Raw genomic sequence first — 22,226 nt, forward strand, 5'->3', positions numbered from 1 at the left:
TTCCATGGCCTCTACGGGCATGCTACCCTCCAGGTGTTCCACTAGGCAGAAGCTCTATGAACCCTGTCCTTTTGGGTTTTGATGGAGGTTTTCATTATAAAGGCGTGATTGATTAAACTGTTGGCCCTCCATTGGCAATCAACTTAACCTTCAGCCCCTCTCCCCGTCCTGAAGGTTGGGGATGCGGCTGAAAGTCCCAAACCTCTCAGCTCCCATCCTAGAGCTACCTAGGAGCTGCCAGCCATCAGTCAACTCACTAGCATACAAAAAGACATCACTGTGAGGAGATTCTAAAACCTGTAGGAGTTGTATGACAGTAAGCAGCGTCCAAGACCAAATATATATATTTCACAATATCACACATGTGTATACCAGCTCAAACAGAATGCAAAGTTGCAAAAATGATACTATCTTTTATTCAGACAGAGTTGCGTTTGCCCAGGCTGGAGTTGCAGTTGTGTGAACATGACTACCTGCATCCTCGACCTCCTAGACTCAAGGGATACTCCCATCTCAGCCTCCAGAGTAGCTGGGACTACACCTACAAACATATGTGCATACATTCATGCATTCATTCATTTATTTTTGTAGAGAGGGGGTTTTGCCATGTTGCCCAGGCACGTCTCAGTCTCCCAAGCTCAAGCAATCCCCCTGTCTCAGCATCCCAATGTGCTTGGATTACAGGCATGAGCCACTGCACCCGGCCAAAATTTCCAATAGGGTCTAATATGTGAGAATAAATGAACAAAAGATGTGCGATACTGCTTTGGAGAAAACTGGAAATCTTTATTGAGATTTTTAAAATTCAAATATCTCGGATAAATCCAGTTGGCATTCTTTCAGCTTGTCTTTGTTTAAAGCTGTGGTTGCCCTTCCCCTGCAACAGAAACATAACAGGAAGGAAGATTACTAGCAGAACTGTATTCAGATGAAATTAAAGGTATACAAAGGACACCAAAATTTTAGTTTTATACATGGGACAAAAACCTGAAGCCTATGGCTAACATTCCACTAGACCTCTGTAGAGACTTTGAACATACACTTCCAAGCGTATACATTAGCAACGTTTTTTAAACACACCCTGCTTTTGGTGCTAGAAGGATACCAAAAGACAGTCAGACCAGAACACATTAAGTCAAGTGAACCTATTAAAAGGGGGTAAAAGTAGATAGCAAACATTATGTAGAGTTTTACTCAAAATACAACTAAAACACAAAAAACCTAAGCAACCAAAGGAATTTGAAAAATGTATAATTTAATGTTTTGGCTTGAAACTATCATCTGGATGTCCAATAGGCTCCTGCAAATAGTCTGAGAAGAATGTTTTGCCATAATGTAACTGAAAACAGTTAATGATACATTAGGAAATACATAAGTGAAGTGAATAGAAGGTCCAGTATTGCATTTGTTTTGTCTATTGTGCAGAAGTGCAATAATATTGCTTTGGGCTACTTTACCCTTCTTTGTCCTTTTTTGACATACGCTAACCATTTGCATCCAGTTTTCACCTATAGTCATCATGTCAATATGAATAATGACACATTTTTCACCCGAAAGTATTCCCATTTGTATAATTACTTCAATGGTAATATAAGTTTTCAGGTATCACTGTCATTATTGGCATTAAAACGTGAAAGAGTTTTACATCATAAGCAGTGTGGCAAAGAAAAAGAAATGGAGAGGGAAACAAAATCGGAGAGTAACACATCTGGAAAGCTAAATATTTGCTTCTAAAAGTGACTGTGTTTGGCTGGGCACAGTGGCTCACGCCTGTAATCCCAGCACTTTGGGAGGCCGAGGCAGGCAGATCACCAGGTCAAGAGATCAAGACAATCCTGGCTAACACGGTGAAACTCCATCTCTACTAAAAATACAAAAAATTAGCCGGGCGTAGTGGCTGGTGCCTGTAGTCCCAATTGCTCGGGAGGCTGAGGCAGGAGAATGGCATGAACCCGGGAGGTGGGGCTTGCAGTGAGCCAAGATCCTGCCACTGCACTGCAGCCTGGGCAACAGAGAGAGACACCATCTCAAAAAAAAAAAAAAAAAGTGACTGTTTTTTGAGGTACAACTGGCAAATTTCACGTCCTTCCACAGTCTTTGTGATGTTCAGATATTCAGGTATTTCAGGGTTATATTAAATAATGTAGGCATTCTGAGCATATCAACCATATCATCCACACTCTGAAAACATTAGTGTTCAAGAATGTATTCCCTTTCAATTATGCCCTACATTCAATATCTGTGTCTTGTTCATATTCTGTGTTTTGCCTTTTCCATTTTCTTCAAGATTGTTTAATCTACTGGATGCTCTTCCTAGCTATTTCTCAAAAACACATTCTATCAAATTTATTAATATCAAATTAGTTTTCCTTTTGTTAATGACGCATACCTTTCATTTACTGCCTGTTTCTTTTTCCCTTAAGTTTATTCTGTGACTCTTTTATTATTTTGCTCTTTCTTAATATTATTTTCTTGTATCATGGAATTTGTTATCTATTTTAATAAGATATGCATTTAATGCTATGACTGTCCTAAGAATACAACTGAGGCTTGTTCGGTAACCTCCTGGAAATCATCTGAAAACAATCTTTTAATGTTAATAGCCTAATGGAGTGGTTCAGAAGTGTGGAGTAAAAACATTTAGGTAATTTCTCCCCTAAACATGGAGTGCTTCCTTTAAATTCAGAAGTTCTTCTAATTAAGTCAGCAATTTGGAAAACGTGTAAAAGATACTTACGTGGACTAATCAGGACTTAGTATGTTATAGTCTTTGAACTTTAAATCGTATCTTCTGATGACTCAAGGCAGAAACCTGTAATATATAACCTCTGATATGGTTAGACGTTGCTGTATGTGTCTTCAATCTAATTACACACAGTAGCTCATGAAGACTGACATGAGGGCAGGGAGCATGCTTAGCCCAGGCATCTTACAACCACCTTGAGCATCACTGACCTACATGCATGCTCCCTACTTCTTGGGCCACAAAAACTTGACTGTCTCTTTCCATTTTATTATTCAGTCATTCAAGGTCTCACTGCGGGAAGACTTTAAAATGCAATCACTGGGTCCGGCAAGGGAGGTGGCTCATGCTTATAATCTCAGCACTTTGGGAGGCTGAGGCGGGTGGATCACTTGAGATCAGGAGTTCGAGTCCAGCCTGGCCAACATGGTGAAACTCTGTCTCTACTAGAAATACAAAAATTAGTCGGGTGTGGTGGCACGCAACTGTATTCCCAGCTACAGAGGAGTCTGAGGCATGAGAATCCCTTGAAACTGGGAGGTGGAGGTCACAGTGAACCAAGATCAGACCACTGTACTCCAGCCTGGGCAACAGAGCCAGACTCCTACTGAAAAAAAAAATGCAATCATTGTTTAAGAGCCTGAGAGAATTCAGGATTTGACAAAATCCAAGAACACTCATGAAGGTCTCCATACAGGAAAACAAACATCAAGTAGAGTGCCAGCTCATTTACTTAGGAGCAATGAAATCTCAAATTGGACTGAAGCTGATTGTTATGATAAACAAATCATGAAAATCAGATTATCTTTGTATTTTCTCCAACAGAACCGGAACATGCAGAAATCAGCAATGAAATGATTTTAATCTATCTGATGTGCATTCACTACTTTCAATAAAAGCAAAAACCAGTGCAGGATTTATGTGTTTTGTCCAGAATCTCACAAATTATCTTAGAGCTGGTATTAGAATCTTCTTCAGGGTCAGCATATTTCATACGAAGTGGTATTACAAATGTATTATGTATTTGTGAAAAGCAGAAAGTAGAAAATAATCTACAAATTTTTAGCTGTTGGTTGTACTCAGAAGTAAGAAAATGCTTTTCTTTGCTTTTCTTTTCCTTTCTTTTTTATCCCCCCCGAGATCGGAGTTTCACTCTGTTGCCCAGGCTGGAGTACAGTGGCATGATCTTGGCTCACTGCAACTTCCACCTCCCAGGTTCAAGCAGTTCCTCTGCCTCACCCTCCCGAGTAGATGGGATTACAGGCGCCTGCCATGAAGCCCGGCTAATTTTTTGTATTTTTAGTAGAGACTGGGTTTCACCATTTGCCCTGGCTGGTCTTGAACTCCTGACCTCAAATTATCCACCCGCCTCGGCCTCCCAAAGTGCTAGGATGACAGGCGTGAGTCCCCACTTCTATTTGATGATTCAATATGGCTTTGACCCAATTTGTGTCTGTATCTGATAGTCTTTCAGTTTTGCAGTCAGGCTTCTGGGGTCTCAACTAACTTCCCGAGAAAGTCTGCATTTGGACTCTGTTTTTAAAGGGGCAGTAATGTTCTCTCTTTTCATTATCAAAAATGTAATATTATGGAATACAGAAAGCACGTAATTTTGAATCTGAATGGATAACATACCTCCTTCTGGCATTTTAAATTGCTCTGATTTTGTCAGAATCTTCCCCTGGACACCAGGGCCAACTCCACATTCATCCCCAGTCTTTGACTGAGACAGCTCCTGGAGATCAGCTTCCAGGTCAGGTACTAAAAAATACCAAGGATATCGACTGCAGCAGCCAAACCAGAATGATAAATAAGGAAATGATCCTATTCTTTTCCTCAGTGTGATGCAATAAAAGCCTGTAGGTTACTGTGGTAATAAATGTGATGCAAAGATGTCCCACCTTTGTTTTCCTGTATTATGATATCTCAACTAACAATCTGAGGATAAATCACACCACACCTACATTTCCCATACTTTTTAACATTGTGTGTTATAAACACTCAGCTACCTAGGAAATCTGAAGTATCTCAGCTACCTAGGAAATCTGAAGACTGCCCCGTGGATAGCATTTTAATCATACCTTAAATACAATGTTCTGAATGATTAGATCAATGTACTGGTCTGCCTATGACAAATCTTATAGTCCTGACACTAATTCCCTGTTCAGGTACCCTGAAAATGTTGGGGTTAAACTTAATTAATGTTTAGGTCCAAAAGCCCTATATGTCATTAAGAAAAAGTACCTGATACAACAGCAAAACCACTGTCTTCCAATGAGAGTACAGGAACTGAAGTGCAAAGAAATTAATGGGCATTGTTGACAGTCATATTCTGGAAACCCCTTAACAGGGAATTGCTAAAATAATCCATGGCCCAAATTCTGTCTATCTTTAGTTTGAAAATGCTGTCTATTCGTTGAGGAAACAATTTCTGTTTCATGATAATCTTCTTGTACTTGGAGTTTTCTAATTATAAAAATATTGAAACAACTTTTAAAAGCCCCTTCAAAGTCCTACTAATATAGTTACCTGTATTCCAGTGTCCTGAATTATCCACCTTTTACCAAACATACTGTCAAAAATACGCATCAGAGGAAACAGTGGCTGTCATTTATTGGCCTCTTTTCTGGAGACGCTATCCTACTTCACTGAACTGCGTTTTGTCCTGAGCCAATGCTGAGTACCTTACAGTGCAGACATATTTGAGTATTAAGCATTTTTAAGCAAAATCATTCACATTTTCTAACATGGATGGTGGGAAGAATGCAAACCTTGGAACAAAATATGAATTCCTTCTCCATGAGTCAAATGTTCTTGGTAAGTCTCAATCTCTGAGCTTCATTTTTCTGTTTTTTTTTATTAATTTATTTATTCATTTATTTATTTATTTATTTATTTATTTATTTATTTATTTATTTTTTGACACGGAGTTTCATTCTTTTTGCCCAGGCTGGAGTGCAATGGTGCGGTCCCAGCTCACTGCAACCTCCACCTCCCGGGTTCAAGCAGTTTCTCTGCCTCAGCCTCCCGAGTAGCTGGGATTACAGGCATGGCCACCACGCCTGGCTAATTTTTGTATTTTTAGTAGAGACGGGGTTTCGCCATGTTGCCCAGGCTCGTCTCAAACTCCTGAACTCAGGTGATCCACCCACCTCGGCCTCCCAAAGTGCTGGGATTACAGATGTGAGCCACCATGCCTTGTGCAGCAAGGGGCATGCACACTGAGTCAGGCACATGCAGGGCCGGCCAGGGTTTTCCTGCTACCCCCACACCCTTATCCCAAGTTGTTTGTAGTAGGAAGAAAGGGACGTGAGAGATTTTTTAAATTTTTTTTTGTCTCTTGCCCAGCCATTCTCAGGCATCCAGAAACATTGAGAACAGAGAGTCCCATGTCACCCTTAGTGGAGGGTGTGTCTCAGAAAGACCTTTTGTGACAGAAATAAAGAATTTTATGTCTATATTTACACAAGCTGTTTTCTCAGGATGTTTTTCTGTTGTCCAGGGTGGAGGGCAGTGGCATGACCATGACTCACTGCAGCCTCCATCTCTTGGGCTCAAGCAATCCTCCTCACACTGCAACCTCCCCTGTAGCTGGGACTGCGGGTGGCCGCCACCACGCCCACCTAATGTATTTAATTATTACTATATTTTAGATGCGGGGTGTCACTGAGTTGCTCAGGCTGCTTTCAAACACATGGCCTCAAGTGATCCTCCCATGTCTGCCAATTTTTATACATGCTTTTTATACATGCTGTAGACTCAATCAATTCACACCTGTACTTTTTTTTTTAAGGTTGTGTTATTGCACTTTTATACCTCTTGACTGATAGCTGAATTCCCTGAATACCTGTAAGGTAATCACTGGCTCACCGATGAGTGTGGTTTTAACATTGGCTCACAGTGGCTTGGAAAGCCCTCATGGGAAGTATTTCTTGAGGAAAATTGGAGAGTTTGCAGGAATAGTTTTGAAAAACAGAGACAACCAAGGTCCTCCTTCCCTCTCTTGCCTCTCCTCATGTGCCAGGTTTTCTGTTTTCTCCTCTATTACAGAATCACCATGTAGTGTTCTGTGATGAAAAGTTTTTATCTCTTTAATCATCCCATTTCATCCTCCAGACCTTTTTTTATCTGGAAGGGTTGTAAGCAGAAGGGACGAAACATCTTCAGAAAAACACATTGTGATATAAACTTAGTGAAAAGATTCATCACATTTAAGAAATGGACAGGATGAAATCCTGAATTCATGAAAGTTTTAAAAATCAGTTTACATAACATCCATCCCTTTTGTCTCTATCCCTTATTCAGTTGAGAAGTGTAGAAAAGATGAATTCCTGGCTTGTGGCAACTGCATTAAGTAGTCAAACTGCCGGACCCTTTCCGTCAATATCACACATCCAGATGTAATAGCCACAAAACACAAAGACATTTTACAACTGTACCTTTTTTTTTTAATCTCATTGTAATTTCCATCAAAACCCTAGCACTGAACTCAACATTCACAGAGTCACGAGTACCATGGCCAAGAGAGATCCTGCCTCAAATGTTGGGAGGAGGCTGCAGCAGTGGCAGTCCAGCTGAAGACAAGGCTGAAGTGTGTCTTCACACACCCCATTCCCTTTTTGAGACAGGGTTTCTCTCTGTCATCCAGGCTGGAATACACTGGAGGACTTAGAGCTCGCCACAACCTAGGACTCCTAGGCTCAAGCAATCCTCCTGTGTTACCTTCCTGAGTAGATGGGACTACAGACACGTGCCATGATGCCCAGCTAATTTTAAAAATTGTGTGGAGCAGGGGTCTCACTATGTTGCCCAGGCTGGTCTTGAACTGGCTTCAAGTGATTTTCCTCCCTCAGCCTCTCAAAATACTGGGATTACAGGTGTGAGCCGCTGCATGTGGCCTTTTTCTCTCTCACTTTTTTTCCTTCATCTAAGGCTTAAGGTTTAGCTAAGGCTTTGCTTTATCCCAGAAAACTGATTTTTTTCCCTCCCACTTAGAGGAAAGAGCAATTCAAACCTTCAGGATTTTGGGCCTACTGAAAGTTCATTGGCAACAATTGTATCCAGTCTCTACCTGCCTGCAGGAGAAAACAATAATTAAAGTCAGCACCAGACTGCGATTTTCCTCCATACATTATCCTGCACAGAACAGCGGTTGAGGGATCCAGTGAGCCAGTTCTCTTGCAGTTGGAGGGATTATTGTTAAGGCTGTGAGTACATGTATTCTTCGTAATAGACAACAGCTCAGCTGCTGCTTCATACTATGGGGAAATCCATAGTCTCCCAGGAGTGACAGCTTCATCATCTCTACCCCTTCGCTCTTCCTTTACTCAAAGAAAGTTCCACCATATTGTAGTGAGTCAGGGTCCTGCTGGTGAATCACACAGTTGCTGCCACTGGGTCAGAGACCTCCAAGGCCACCCTCACCTTCAGTGATTCACAGACATTCTCTGCTACCCTTCTGCATACAATACTCCTGACTAGAGCCAGCACCCTCACCTCAGGTCAGTATACCATGCCTCACACCTTGCCACGGGCTTTGCTCCCAAAATGATCACTCCTCTCTCCTGAAGCATCAACTGCTCCCTCTTCATTGGATCATTCCCCAAGCTAAGGGAAAACTCACCTTCTTCCCCCATGTCCTTCTCTAGCTATGAACACATTTAATTCCTGCCCTGCAAAGGAAAACTGCGTGAACTTACTCAACACACTTCACTGGAGTCCATTTTCAAAATTATCTACATAGGAAAATGAAAGAGAATATCCAAAACAATTCTGAAGTTTAACTTTGGGGAATTCACCCTACAGGAGGTCAAGATTCACATTAATTCTATTATATTTATTGATTGATTATGTTATCAGTGCATTGGAAGAAGGTGACTTCCCCCTTGGCTTGGGGATTGATCCAATATAGAGGGAGCTGTTGATGGTTCAGGAGAGAAGAGAGATCAGTGCAGGAGCGGAGCCCCTGAGAAGGTGGGAGGCATGGGATCCTCAGCTGAGGTGAGGGTGCTGCCTTGAGTTAGGAAGCATTGCATGAAGTTGTTGATTATGATTCTTAATCATCCAGCCCCATATGGCAATTGTGTTACTTCTCCAGTATTCAAGACAGTATGGTATTGGAGAAAAATCAACAGATCAAAAGAGAGCCAGCAATAGACTCACAAACTTAATAAGTTGATTTTCAGAAAAGTGGTAAAGGCAATGGAGAAAGATTATCTTTCTAAAATATTGTGTTGTTTTCTCCTGTCTCGTGGCCACTACATTAACTGATTTTTATCCCTCTGGTTCCCTTCCCTGTGTTTCTCCTTTGCACTTCAACTGCTCTTCTGTTTGTCTGTCTGCCCCACCACAGTGCGATATTTCCCACAGCAAGTACCACGTGTCTTTGTGATATTTGAGATGTCCAACCCATCAATGAGAAACCGAATCAAAAAAATGTGGTACATGTACACCATGGAATACCATGCAGCCATAAAAAGAATGAGATCATGTCCTTGGCAGGGACATGGATGGTGGCGACAGCCACTATCCTTAGCAAACTAATGCAGGAACAGAAAACCAAATACCGGATGTCCTCACTTATAAGTGGGAGGTAAATGATGAAAACACGTGGACACATGGGAGAAGCATCACACACGGGGCCTACTGGAGTGCGGGGGTGGGAGGAGGGAGAGGATCAGGAAGAATAGCTCGTGGATGCTGGGCTTAATGCCAGGGTGATGTGATGATGTGTGCAGTAAATCACCCTGGCACACATTTGCTTATGTAAGAAACCTGCACATCCTGCACATGTACCCCTGAACTTAAAGTAAACTTTGGAAATAAAAAATGTCAATATTTCAGAATCCTTCTTTCCATGTGTTGGTCATTGTGTCATTTATCTAAGCATTATGGTGACATGAAAGCTGAGGCATAGCAACAATTAGTATGATCAGCAATTTTCCAGGATTATGCCCCAGTATTTTCTAACATCAACTACTAATATTGAATTGCATTTGACTCCTTGAAGTACTTAAGGAAAGTTGGTAAGAAAAAATATTCATGCTTAAAATATTTTTAAAATTTGTGTAAATTGGATCAACACTGAATACCACAGATGTCACTGTCACTGGATGCTAATGAAGTACATAATAGGAACTATAAGACACAGTCAATAATAAAGGGGGAAATAAAAGGGAACATATCAAAGCACCGTCAGACGAGTGCAGAAGCACACACATGAACACACCTGCGGCTGCAGAAAGACATGGTAGGAAGTAAAGCCCCACAACTCATCAGCCTTCCTTCTCACCAGCTCATGAGTTCACAAATGAGTTTGCTGAGGGTCAAATGCCCACAGTAAAACTGACCAATTTAAACATCACTGAGTGCCATTTCAAGCATTATGTAGAAAGCTACAGACAACAGTGAACTTATTCTGAGCAAATCTTAATCCATCATCTTCACAGATGGCTATAGAAATGGCCTATAAACATTTTATCTGATAACCGCTAAAGTAATGATGTTCAAACTCTTTTATGACAATGTGTGAGAAATACACAGTTTACATATAGTCAACTAGGCAAATAAATACATGTATGTACATGGGGATGTGTAGTGTATTTGTATATTCTATATGCAGTGAACGCTATTTAGTAATTTATCTCCATTCTTTAAAATGCTGTTTGTGGCTGACAACATTCATCTTATGATCCACTATGGATTAAAAACCAGTTTAGAAATGATTACAGCTTTTTCAGAGAACATCCCCCATGGTTGATAAATGTTGCTATAGAATATATGCAAAAACACATTAGAACCCAATTTTGTCCACCTCCTTTGCAATTCAGTGTTTTTAGACAAAAATGTCATCTTTGATATGGGCCACAAAAGCTACTACAAAATATACAATTACTGATGAAATGTGTGTTTCATCTGCAGATATCAGTGTCTGTTTTGCACAGGTGAAGTCTTACTTGGAGAAGTGGGAACTCATAGGCAAAAGGAACAGAAAGTACATGTGAGTTCTTGTCCTCTTGATATCATGTGGAGGCTTTGCTTGGGCTGCAGCATAGCTGAATGTCACGCATTGCATGCATTCACAGGGACCTCCGTTCCCCTACTGTGCTCCCATTTTATGAAGCAAGTGGGAGAGCTACATTGAAAATTGTAGGTAGTAAATAATTTGGCCTCAACCACCAAGCAATCTGAGCTCACGTGATAGTGTTTACTCTGGTACCCTGAAACTTGCCAGCTGCTCAGAATCTGTAGACTTTGTCCCACCCACCCACTATCCTGTGGAAATCTATGTTTGGTCATAGATTCCTGTGTATGGAGGATGGGAAGCTCTGGTCATGTGGGAAATTCAGCCCTCCCACAGGTAGACTGGCTGTGTTGGTCCCAGCTCTGTTTCCTCCCTTAGCAGCTAGAGAGTTGCTAGGGTCACGTATCAGGCAACTCTTCTTGTCTCTACAGTGTCTTTCATACTTTCTGCTGCTTCCTGTTTGTCACAAGGACTCTTTCACAACTTTCCCAATCCCAATCCTAATATGATCCTTTGAACTCATGCAGCAGGTCTGGAGTTATGGCCCACAGGAATGGCAGCGGGAAGTTCAAATTTGGCAAGAAATTCAAGCCTGCCCTTTGAGGCTGGAGTGAGGCCACTCAGGAGTCATTAAAGTCCAGGTCTGCATGTGATGGTTAATAGTAAGTGTCAATTTGATTGGATCGAAGGATGCAAAGTATTGTTCCTGGGTGTGTCTGAGAGTGTGTTGTCAAAGGAGATTAATATTTGAGTCACTGAACTGGGAGAGGTAGACCCACCCTCAGTCTGTGTGGGCACCATCTAATCAATTGCCAGCGCCACTTGAACAAATCAGGCAGAAGAACATGGAAAACTAGACTTGCTGAGTCTTCCAGCCTCCAACTATCTCCGGTGCTGCATGCCTCCTGCCCTCGAACAACAGACTCCAGGTTCTTCAGATTTTGGTCTCTTGAACTTACACCAGTGATCTGCCAGGGGCTCTCGGGCCTTTGGACACAGACTAAAGGCTGCAATGCTGGCTTCAATACTTTTGAGGTTTTGGAACTCGGACTGCCTTCCTTGCTCCTCAGCTTGCTGAAGGCCTATTGTGGGACTTCACCTTGTCACCATGTGAGTCAATACTCCTTAATAAACCTTACTTCATATATACATCTATCCTATTAGTTCTGTCCTTCTACAGATCCCTAACTAACACGGCGTGAAACACTACCATCCAGCCATCTGATGGCATGACCATTTGCTAAATAGTTGCTCACAAAAGGTCTGAGTCCAGAAATCACTATCTCCCATTCTTTGAGCACTTCTGAGTGCACTATATTAAAAACTAGAGTTAATAAGAAACAAAAGAAAGTGAAATTTAATAATGATAGTGTCCATGCCAAGAAAGAATAAAAAATATAAAAGGTAAATTAAATAAGAGATCATGATTATAACTGCTCTCGCATTTTAAAAAAAAAAAAATTTGAAACACCATGATTCCTACTCAAGTTGCTTTTGAGAGAGAGACAGAGAGAGACTGAGCAACCTTTCTTTTCCAGCTCAAGGTATTTGCCTAAAAGAAGCCCAGCTGCATGAAATATATAGGCGTCATTTCAGCAATATATCTTAATTTATTTATAAAGGGCTGCATTCTAATCAGGACACCCTTCCTATCCTTCCCTTCCATATAATATTTCCCACATTAAACTGCTAAAGAGTACAAAAGTAATAAGAACAGGAATCATGAGCACAGCTTACTGTCTACATTAAGGAGAGCTTATACTCCACTGGCTTCATCAACATAACTTTACTAATACAGCAATCTCTTGCCTAGGAAAATAGAAGTTTCAAAGAACTTTACTGTTCATTTCAGTAACTGCCTGAAAGATCCATCAACTCTTCAGTCAAAAGTGTCAAATGACATTTTTCAATCCCAAAACTCATTGAACTGTTGCCTAAAAATCTTTGTCTTCTTGGCTCCACCAACCCTAAATCATTATGATTCCTACCTAACTCTTACCAAACAATCCCCCACTTTAAAAGACCCACTTTACACCAGATTTCAAAATCAGAATAAATATACTTAAATCCCTTCGACGTCTGATGTACTAGTGCCTCAGTAGAGGTAGTGCTCTCCCTTACAGCATTATGCAAATAATGTCAGCCCTGTCATATGAACAGGCTATTTGGCTGATATTTGGAGAGTACAGTATATGATCCAGTTAGTCACTACTGCTTTGCATTATGTCACAGTAGACTGCGAGTAGATCCTGTCATCAATATGTATGTATATTTCTGAATCAAAATACATGATCTGAATGGCCTACAGGTATATTCAGGCAAATCAGTCACCAGCCCAGAGATTTAAATGTGCAATAACACACCCTCCCAAAAAAAAACTAAGCATGTGTGAATATATTTAGTCTGCAGAAGAGTTTATTCCATTACATTCATTAGAAGCATGGCAGAAAACTGAGAACCAGAGGAAAAAAGTGACTAATCAAAGCATGTATAAAAATTGGTCAAGGTGGGATGATAGCTTGAACCCAGGAATTCAAGACCAGCATGGCATCAGACTGAAACAACGTTCCAAGAAAAATTAAATTAATTGCTCAGGTGTGGTGTTCACACCTGTAGTACCATCCGCTTGAGAGGCTTCAGCATGAGGATTATTTGAGCCCAGGAGATCCAGACTTCAGTGAGGTATGGTCATGCCACTGCCGTCCAGCCTGGGCGACAAAGCCACACCCCGTCTGAAAAAAAAAATTATAAATAAAGATACAAAAATAGCTTATTTCTTTCACAACAGGCTTTTCTGAGACACATCTTCCATTAAGGGTGACATAGGACTGTGTGTTCCCAACGTTTCTCAATGCATGAGATTGTTTGGGCAAAGAAAAACAAATGCTCTCTTAAGTCCCTTTCTTTCCACTACTAACACCCTATGGATGCAGGTATGAGAACAGCAGGAAAACCATGGTCAGCCTGCAAGTGGCAGACTCAATGGGCATGCTCCCTGCTAAGCAAGTTCCTGCTGCCCATGTGCCTTGCTGTCTGTCTTCTATCCCTGCAGAGCTGTGGAAGGAAACGTCATGACTTCTTTCTTGCCAACTATGACACAGCAGGTAGGTCAGCAGATCAGTCCTCCCAGAAGTTGAAGTGTCAGTGAGTGTGAGGGAAAGCGGAAGGGCTTCCCGTGGGTTGGACCACTCGGTCCATTGCCTCATATAGGTTGTCATCCTTCTACTAAAAGGCAGCGACATCACCATGGCCTTGCTGTTGTGGGATCCTGGGCACGGGAGGAAGTAAGGGCATAGAGCGGAGGAGGGTCAGATGAACATGGAATGAGTTGAAGGGTGACATTATTTGCAGTATTTCAGTCTCAGAGGCATAAAAAACCACACAGAGAGGATGGATTCCAAAGTCCTTAGTGGGGACCTTGGAAGGAGCAGAGGACAGGGCATGGGTGGACACTGAAAGGCAGTGCAGCTCTTAAGGCAAGAGGGGACCTCACTGCGCATGCTCCTTGGGTGCCTCCTTAGTGCGCATGTTCATTTGCGCGCCTTCCCATTGGCCCTTCGCCCACCGGGGAGCTGTGATCCTGCAGCTCGGGTCCCTGAGGTCTGGATTCTTTCTCCCCTACTGAGACGCAGCCAGTAGGTCCACAGGCCGAGCCAACTGGGAGTTGAAGTGTGAGTGAGAGTGCGGAGGAGCCAGCGGGCTTCCGGAGGGTCAGGGCGCGTGATTGGTGACTCCGAGAAGGGCCTTGATGTCGTCGTCCTTCTCGTGTGGCCCCGCAGCTATGGGCCTTCTTGTCTTGTAGGGGTCAGGACGAAGGAAGAAGGAGGGCTTCGGAGTGGGACGGGGGTTAGGTGAAGCTGGGGCGATGCTGGGGTGCTTTTGGCGGTATTCCAGTCCCAGAAATGCCTGGAACTCCCAACAGAGGACAAATTCCAGACTCCTCAAGGGGCATCAAGGCTGGAATGTCGTGGGCAGTAAGGAAGGGGCCTAGAAAGTGGGAACACTCCGGACTGGTGACCGCCACCCCAAGGTTTGTATAACGAACCGCAGAGGTGCCCGCCAAGTGAGGACTGCCCAGTGCTATGTGGCAACTTCTCAACTCCATCTTGGAAGTTAGAATGGGTGGAAGGGGCTATGCATTCCAACAAAACTCGATTTTAGGGGGGAAACGGGCCTAGCAAATGGGTGTGTGACAAAAGCCATGGGCACTTTAATTTTAATTCTCAAGCTGTATTTTCCTAAATGTCTCACGATGGAGAGTCTAATTGTGAAACCAAACCTCATTGGAAATACCGTGTGTCTCTTGCCATAAGCCCTAAGGATTGCTCAGCTAGCTTGACGAACATAAGTGGCTGTACAAGTATTCGATTCAGAAGGCATACACGCTTATACATGCCCTCTGACTTACTTTTCAATGTCTTACCAAATTTTCAAAAATTGCAAGTTAGCATTTGGCCGTGGAAGTGCTCAAATGTGGTATATACTCAGGTGCATTTTTCCAATCACAGTATTCTGGTTTTTGGTTTGGTTTGATTTGGTTTTTTTGAGACGGAGTTTTGCTCTTGTTGCCCAGGCTGGAGTGCAATGGTGCAATCTCGGCTGGCTGCAACATTCGCTCCCGGGTTCAAGTGGTTCTCCTGCCTCAACTTCCCGAGTAGCTGGGATTACAGGTGCTCGCCACCACACCCAGCTACGTTTTTGCATTTTTGGTAGAGACGGGGTTTCACCATTTTGGCCAAGCTGGCCTCGAGCTCCTGACCTCAGGTGATCCATCCCCCTCAGCCTCCCAAAGTGCACACTGTTCTGTTTGCAGACTGAAATATGAGTTGGCGAGGAAGAAGATATAGACCAAGACGATGTTTACGACTTGCTCAGCTGGTTGGGCCTATGCTTGTGAATGACTTCACATTCGATTTTTTCTACTAGCAGAAATTTTTTTGTGTGGTAGTTATTGTTGAACTAGTATAGATACACTGATAAAGGTCTCCCATGTTGATAAAAAATGATCATGGCATCTCATGAAGGAAAGAGTAACCCAAGAAGTCTACATACTGTTTCTGCCTGGATGTGTGAACTTGTGTTCCTCGATTTCACTGGTGATTTCCTCCTCATGCTTATTCATAGCACATTACACCCATTCAACCCAACATAAATTAAAATGGCTTCCAACGCCATTGAGGGTAACGGTCTCAGAGTAACCTCTCTATGGGAAGAGTAACTTAATGAAGAATAAGTATGTGGAATCGTTTTGGGATAGTGTTGGAGCATGTCTTTAAACATGCATATGATCAGAAGTGTCTGTGTAATCTGCATATTCATATTATTGACGTGTATTGATAAGAAAAATTTTTTATCTGCACACACACACACCACGACCCCCCCGCCCTTGTCCCAGGAGCCCAGTGTGCCAGAGCCTCAACAAGAAGAACCACCAACTGAAAGTCAGGATCATACGCCTGGTCAGAAGAGAGAAGAAGATCAGGGTGCAGCTGAGATTCAAGGTGCTGGGAAGGGAAAGAAAGAATGTCTATGCGGGGAGGAGGCCTGTGTGTGCATCACGCCTTATGCGACGACCAGTAACAGGAAGAAAGAAAGCAATAGGAAAGGATCTCAAACATTTGCTGAGAGTTTTGCAAGAGGCTGGAAATGTGATGGGTATAGTTTGCAGCTTCCTGCAGTCCCCGGATATGACGAATCTTCTCTTTTTCTTTGAGATGCATTTCGTATGCTTGAAAATATAGTCCTTCCTAAATCAGATGAAACCGTTTAATTGGTTGTATAAAAATGTACATTATTTCACCAGTTTAACTTGATATTCTTAGGATGTTGCAGTGAGATCCTCTCAGCCATGGTGTTCACAGTGTTGTAAGCACTCTTTGATAGCATGTGGAGTGCCAAGTCACCCTACCATATAACACCCCAAATAAAGCCCATTTGCAAAGGGATGTTAACCTCATTTTATAAATAAGAAAACTGAGGCCGGGCGTGGTGCCTCACCCCTGTAATCCCTGCACTTTGGGAGGCTGAGGTGGGCGGATCACTTGAGGTCAGGAGTTCGAGACCACTGTGGCCAATGTGGTGAAGTCCTGTCTCTACTAAAAATATACGAATTATTTGGGCATGGTGGCACACACCTGTAACCTCAGCTACTAAGCAGGCTGAGGCAGGAGAATTTCTTGAGCCTGTGCGGTGGAGGCTGCAGTGAGCCAAAATCGCGCCACTGCACTCCAGCCTTGGTGACACAGTGAGACTCCATCTCAAAAAATAAAAATAAATAAATAAGAAAACTGAGGCTCAGAGATAGAGGCTTACCAAGAAAACTTGACTCATGGAGAAGGAATTCATATTTTGTTCTAAGGTGTGCATTCTTCCTGCCATCTATTTTAGAAAATGTGAATGATTTTGCTTAAAAATGCTTAATACTCAAATGTGTCTGTACTATAAGGTACTTCGATACTGGCTCAGGACAAAACGCAGTTCAGTGAAACAGGATAGCAACTCCAGAAAAGAGGTCAATGAATGACAGCCACTGTTTCCTTTGATGTATATTTTTTACAGCATGTTTCGTAAAAGGTGGATAATTCAGGATGTTGGTGTGCAGGTAACTGTATTAATAGGATATGGAAGGGGCTTTTAAAAGTTGTTTCAGTATTTTTATAATTGGAAAACTCCAAGTACGATAAGATTATCGTGAAACAGAAATTGTTTTCTCAACGGATAGCATTTTCAAACTAATCAGAGACAGAATTTGGGCCATGGATTATTTTAGCAATTCACTGTTAAGGGGTTTCCAGAATATGACTGTCAACAATACTCATTAATTTCTTTGCACTTCAGTTCCCATACTCTCACTGGAAGACAGTGATTTTGCTGTTACATTTCGTACTTTTTTTCTTAATGACATTCATGTATGGAAAGTCACATATAGGGCCTGTGGACCTAAGAATTACTTTAATAAAGTTTAACCCCAACATTTTCAAGATACCTCAACAGGGGATGAGTGTCAGGACCATAAGATTTGTCATAAGCTCACCAGTACATTGATCTAATCCTTCAGAAAATTACATTTAAGTTATGATTAAAATGCTATCCGTGAGGCCGTCTTCAGTTTTCCTAGGTAGCTGTGTGTTTATAATACACAGTAGTAAAGTATGGGAAATGCAGGTGTGCTGAGACTTATCCTCAGATTGTCATTTAAGATAAGATATCACAATACAGGAAAACAAACGGGGGACATCTTTGCTTCACATTTATTACCACAGTAGCCTCTAGGCTTTTATTGCATCGCACTGAGGAAAAGAATAGGATCATCTCCTTATTTATCATTCTTGTTTGGCTGCTGCAGTCGATATCCTTGGTATTTTTCAGTGCCTAACCTGGAAGCTGATCTCCAGGAGCTGTCTCAGTCAAAGACTGGGGATGAATGCAGAGATAGTCCTGATGTCCAGGGGAAGATTCTGCCAAAATCAGAGCAATTTAAAATGCCAGAAGGAGGTATGCTATCCATTAAGATGCAAAATTATGTACTTTCTGTATTACACAATATTATACTTTTGATAATAAAAGGAGAGAATATTACTGCCCCTTTAAAAACAGAGTTCAAATGCAGACTTTCTTTGGAAGGTAATTCAGACCCCAGAAGCCTGACTGCAAAGCTGAAACACTATCAGATACAGACACAAATTGGGTGAAAGCCATATTGAACCATCAAATAGGAAAGCATTTTCTTACTTCTGATTATAACCAACAGCTAACAATTTTCAGATTATTTTGTAATTTCTGCTTTTCACAAATATATAATACACTCGTAATACCTCTTTGTGTGAAATATGCTGATCCCTGAAGAAGATTCTAGTACCAGCTCTAACATAATTTGTGAGATTCTGGACAAATCACATAAATCCTACACCCATTTTTGCTTTTATTGAAAGTAGTGAATGCACATCAGATAGATTAAAATCCATTTCATTGCTGATTTCTACATGCTCTGGTTCTGTTGGAGAGAATACAAAGATATTCGGATTTTCACGATTTGTTTATCATAACAATCAGCTTCAGTCCAATTGTAATATCTGAGTTGAGATTTCATTGCTCCTAAGAAAACGAGCAGGCACTCTGCTTGATGTTTGTTTTTCCATAAGGAGACCTTCATGAGTGTTCTTGGATTTTGTCAAATCCTGAATTCTCTCAGGCTCTTAAACAACGATTGTTTTATTTATTTATTTTTGTTTGTTTTTGTTTTCTTTTTTTCGGACGAGGTCTCGCTCTGCCGCCCAGGATGGGGTCCAATCTTGGTTCACTGTGACCTCCGCCTCTGGGTTCAAGCGATTCTCATGCCTCAGCCTCACATGTATTTGGGATTACAGGTGCGTGCCACCATGCCCAACTAACTTTTGTATTTTTAATAGAGACGGGGTTTCACCATGTTGGCCAGTCTGGGCTCGAACTCCTGACCTCAAGTGATCCACCTGCCTTGGCCTCCCAAAATGCTGGGATTACAGGTGTGAACCATCTCCCTCACCGGACCCAATGATTGCATTTGCAGGAACCTACTGGACATTCAGACCATACATTCAGACCATTCCCGCAGTGAAGCCTTGAATGACTGAAGAATAAAATGGAAAGAAACAGTCAAGTTTTTGTGGCCCATGAAGTAGGGAACATGCATGTAGGTCAGTGATGCTCAAAGTGGTTGGAAGATGCCTGTGCTAAGCATGCTCCCTACCCTTCTGTCAATCTTCATGAGCTACTGTGTGTAATTAGATTGAAGACACATATGGTAACCTCTAACCATATCAGAGGTTATATATTACAGGTTTCTGCCTTGAGTCATCAGATGATATGATTTAAAGGTCAAAAACTAGCATACTAAGTCCTAAGTAGTCCACATAAGTATCTTTTACACATGTTTTTCAAATTCCTGACTTAATTAGAACTTCTGAATTTAAAGGATGCACTGCATTTTTAGGGGAGAAATTATCTAAATGTTTTACTCCACACTGGTGAACCACTCCATTAGACTAATTCCATCAATAGATAGTTTGTAGACGATTTCCAGGAGCCTACTGAACAAGCCTCAGTTGTATTCTTAGGACAGTCATAGCGTTAAACGCATATCTTATTAAAATAGATAACAAATTACATGATACAAGAAAATAATACTAAGACATAAAAAATAATAAAAGAGTCACAGAATAAACTTAAGGGAAAAGGAAGCAGGCAGTAAATGAAAGGTATGAATCATTAACAAAAGGAAAACTAATCCAAAAGTAATACATTTAATAGATTGTTCTTTTGGGAAATGGGTAGGAAGACAGCATCCAGTAGATTAAACAATCTTAAAAAAAAATGGAGAAAGCACAACATGGAATATGAACAAGACCCAGATATTGAATGTAAGGCATAATTGAAAGTGAATACATTCTTAAACACTAGTATTTTCAGAGTATGGATGAGATGGTTGACATGCTAGGGATGCCTACATTATTTAATATGTCCCTGCAATACCTGAATATCTGAACGCCACAAAGACTGTGCATGAACTTGTGAAATTTGCTAGTCGTCCCTCAAAAACAGTTACTTTTAGAAGCAAATATTTAGCTTTTCCAGATGTCTTACTCTCCGTTTTCATTTCCCTCTCCGTCCATTTCTTTTTTTTTTTCCACACTGGTTATGATATATAACTCTTTCACATTTTAATACCAATCATGATCTTGATACCTTAAAACTTATATGACCATTTAATTAATTATACAAACGGGAATACCTTCCAGTGAAAAAAGTGTCATTCATACTGACATGAGGACTATAGGTGAAAACTGGATGCAAATGGTTAGTGTATGTTAAAAAAGAACAAAGAAGGGTAAACTAGCTCAAAGCAATATCATAGCACTTCTTCACGATAGAGAAAAAACAAATGCAATACTGGACTTTCTATTCATTCCACTTATGTATTTCCTAATGTGACATTAACTGTTTTCTCAAAAGATAGTTTTCAGACTGTTTGCAGGAACCTATTGGACATTCAGACCATACTCAAGCCAAAACTTTAAATTATGCATTTTTTCTGGAGGAATTTTTTTTTCAGAAATGCCTTCTGTTTCTTAGGTTTTTTGTGTTCTGGTTGTATTTTGAGTAAACTCTACACAATGTTTGCCATCTACTTTAAGCCCCTTTTGATAGATTCACTTGATTTAATGTGATTTGACCTCAGACTGTCTTTTGGTTTCCTTCTAGCACTAAAAGCAGGGTGTGTTTTAAAAATGTTGCTAATGTATATGTTTGGAAGTGTATCCTCAAAGTCTCTACAGAGGTCTAGTTGAATATTAGCCGTAGGGAGACTCTTCGGATTCTGGTTTTAGTCCATTGTATAAAACTAAACCTTTGGTGTCCTTTGCATACCTTTAATTTCATCTGAATACAGTTCTGCTAGTAATGTTCCCTCCTGTTATGTTTCTATTGCAGAGGAAGGGAAACCACAGCTTTAAACGAAGACAACCAAAAGAATGCAAACTGGATTTATCAGAGATATTTGACTTTTAAAAATCTCAATAAAGTTTTCCAGTTTTCTCCAAAGAAGTATCACACATCTTTTGTTCATTTATTCTCACATATTAGACCCTATTGGAAATTTTGGCCGGGTGCAGTGGCTCATGCCTGTAATCCAAGCACATTGAGATGCTGAGGCAGGAGGATTGCTTGAGCTTGGGAGATTGAGACATGCTTGGGCAACATGGCAAAACCCCCTCTCTGCAAAATAAATGAATGAATGCATGAATATATGCATATGTGTGTGTAGGTGTAGTCCCAGCTACTCTGGAGGCTGAGGTGGGAGCATCCCTTGAGCCTAGGAGGTCAAGGATGCAGGTAGTCATGTTCATGCCACTGCAACTCCAGCCTGGGTGAAGGAGACTCTGTCTGAATAAAAAATAGTATCATTTTTGCAACTTTGCATTCTGATTGAGCTGGTATACACATGTGTGATATTGTGAAATATATATATTTGGTCCTGGACCCTGCTTACTGTCATACAACTCCTACAGGTTTTAGAATCTCCACGTAGTGACGTCTTTTTGTATGCTAGTGAGTTGACCATTGGCTGGCAGCTCCTAGGTAGCTCTAGGATAGGGGATTAGAGGGTTGACACTTTCAGCCACATCCCCAACCTTCAGGACAGGGAGAGGGGCTGAAGGTTAAGTTGATTGCCAGTGGCGGGCCAACAGTTTAGTCAGTCATGCCTATATAATGAAAACCTCCATCAAAACCCAAAAGGACAGGGTTCATAGAGCTTCTGCCTAGCGGAACACATGGAGGGTAGCATGCCCGTAGAGGCCATGGAAGCCCCCTGCCTCTTCCTTCATTCCTTCCCCTATGTATCTCTGTATCTGCATCCTTTGTTAGGATATCCTATTTTCCACAAAATATGTGAGAATTCCCCAGGCTGTAGAGCTGGATGAAAGA

At 41.4% G+C, this 22,226-nt stretch overlaps 2 protein-coding genes across 2 annotated transcripts in view; one reads left to right on the plus strand and one right to left on the minus strand.

Moving 5' to 3' along the window:
• Positions 1–854: 854 nt before the first annotated feature.
• The window catches only part of LOC129024828 (X antigen family member 3-like), a gene marked incomplete at its 5' end in the record, with an annotated part of 29,370 nt that continues 7,998 nt past the window's right edge, over positions 855–22,226 (minus strand). The window contains 2 exons of the mRNA XM_054472065.1: positions 855–877; positions 4,379–4,504. Coding sequence (XP_054328040.1) covers positions 855–877; positions 4,379–4,504 — 149 coding nt within the window. The remainder of the gene's footprint in view (positions 878–4,378; positions 4,505–22,226) is intronic.
• On the plus strand, positions 15,225–21,341 carry XAGE5 (X antigen family member 5). The gene is made up of 5 exons (XM_054472064.1): positions 15,225–15,281; positions 15,580–15,659; positions 16,162–16,267; positions 18,135–18,260; positions 21,231–21,341. The coding sequence occupies exons 2-5, from the start codon at positions 15,588–15,590 to the stop codon at positions 21,251–21,253; spliced, it is 327 nt and encodes a 108-aa protein (XP_054328039.1). The 5' UTR covers positions 15,225–15,281; positions 15,580–15,587; the 3' UTR covers positions 21,254–21,341.

Source organism: Pongo pygmaeus, chromosome X (assembly GCF_028885625.2).
Source record: "Pongo pygmaeus isolate AG05252 chromosome X, NHGRI_mPonPyg2-v2.0_pri, whole genome shotgun sequence".
Lineage (NCBI taxonomy): Eukaryota > Metazoa > Chordata > Mammalia > Primates > Hominidae > Pongo > Pongo pygmaeus.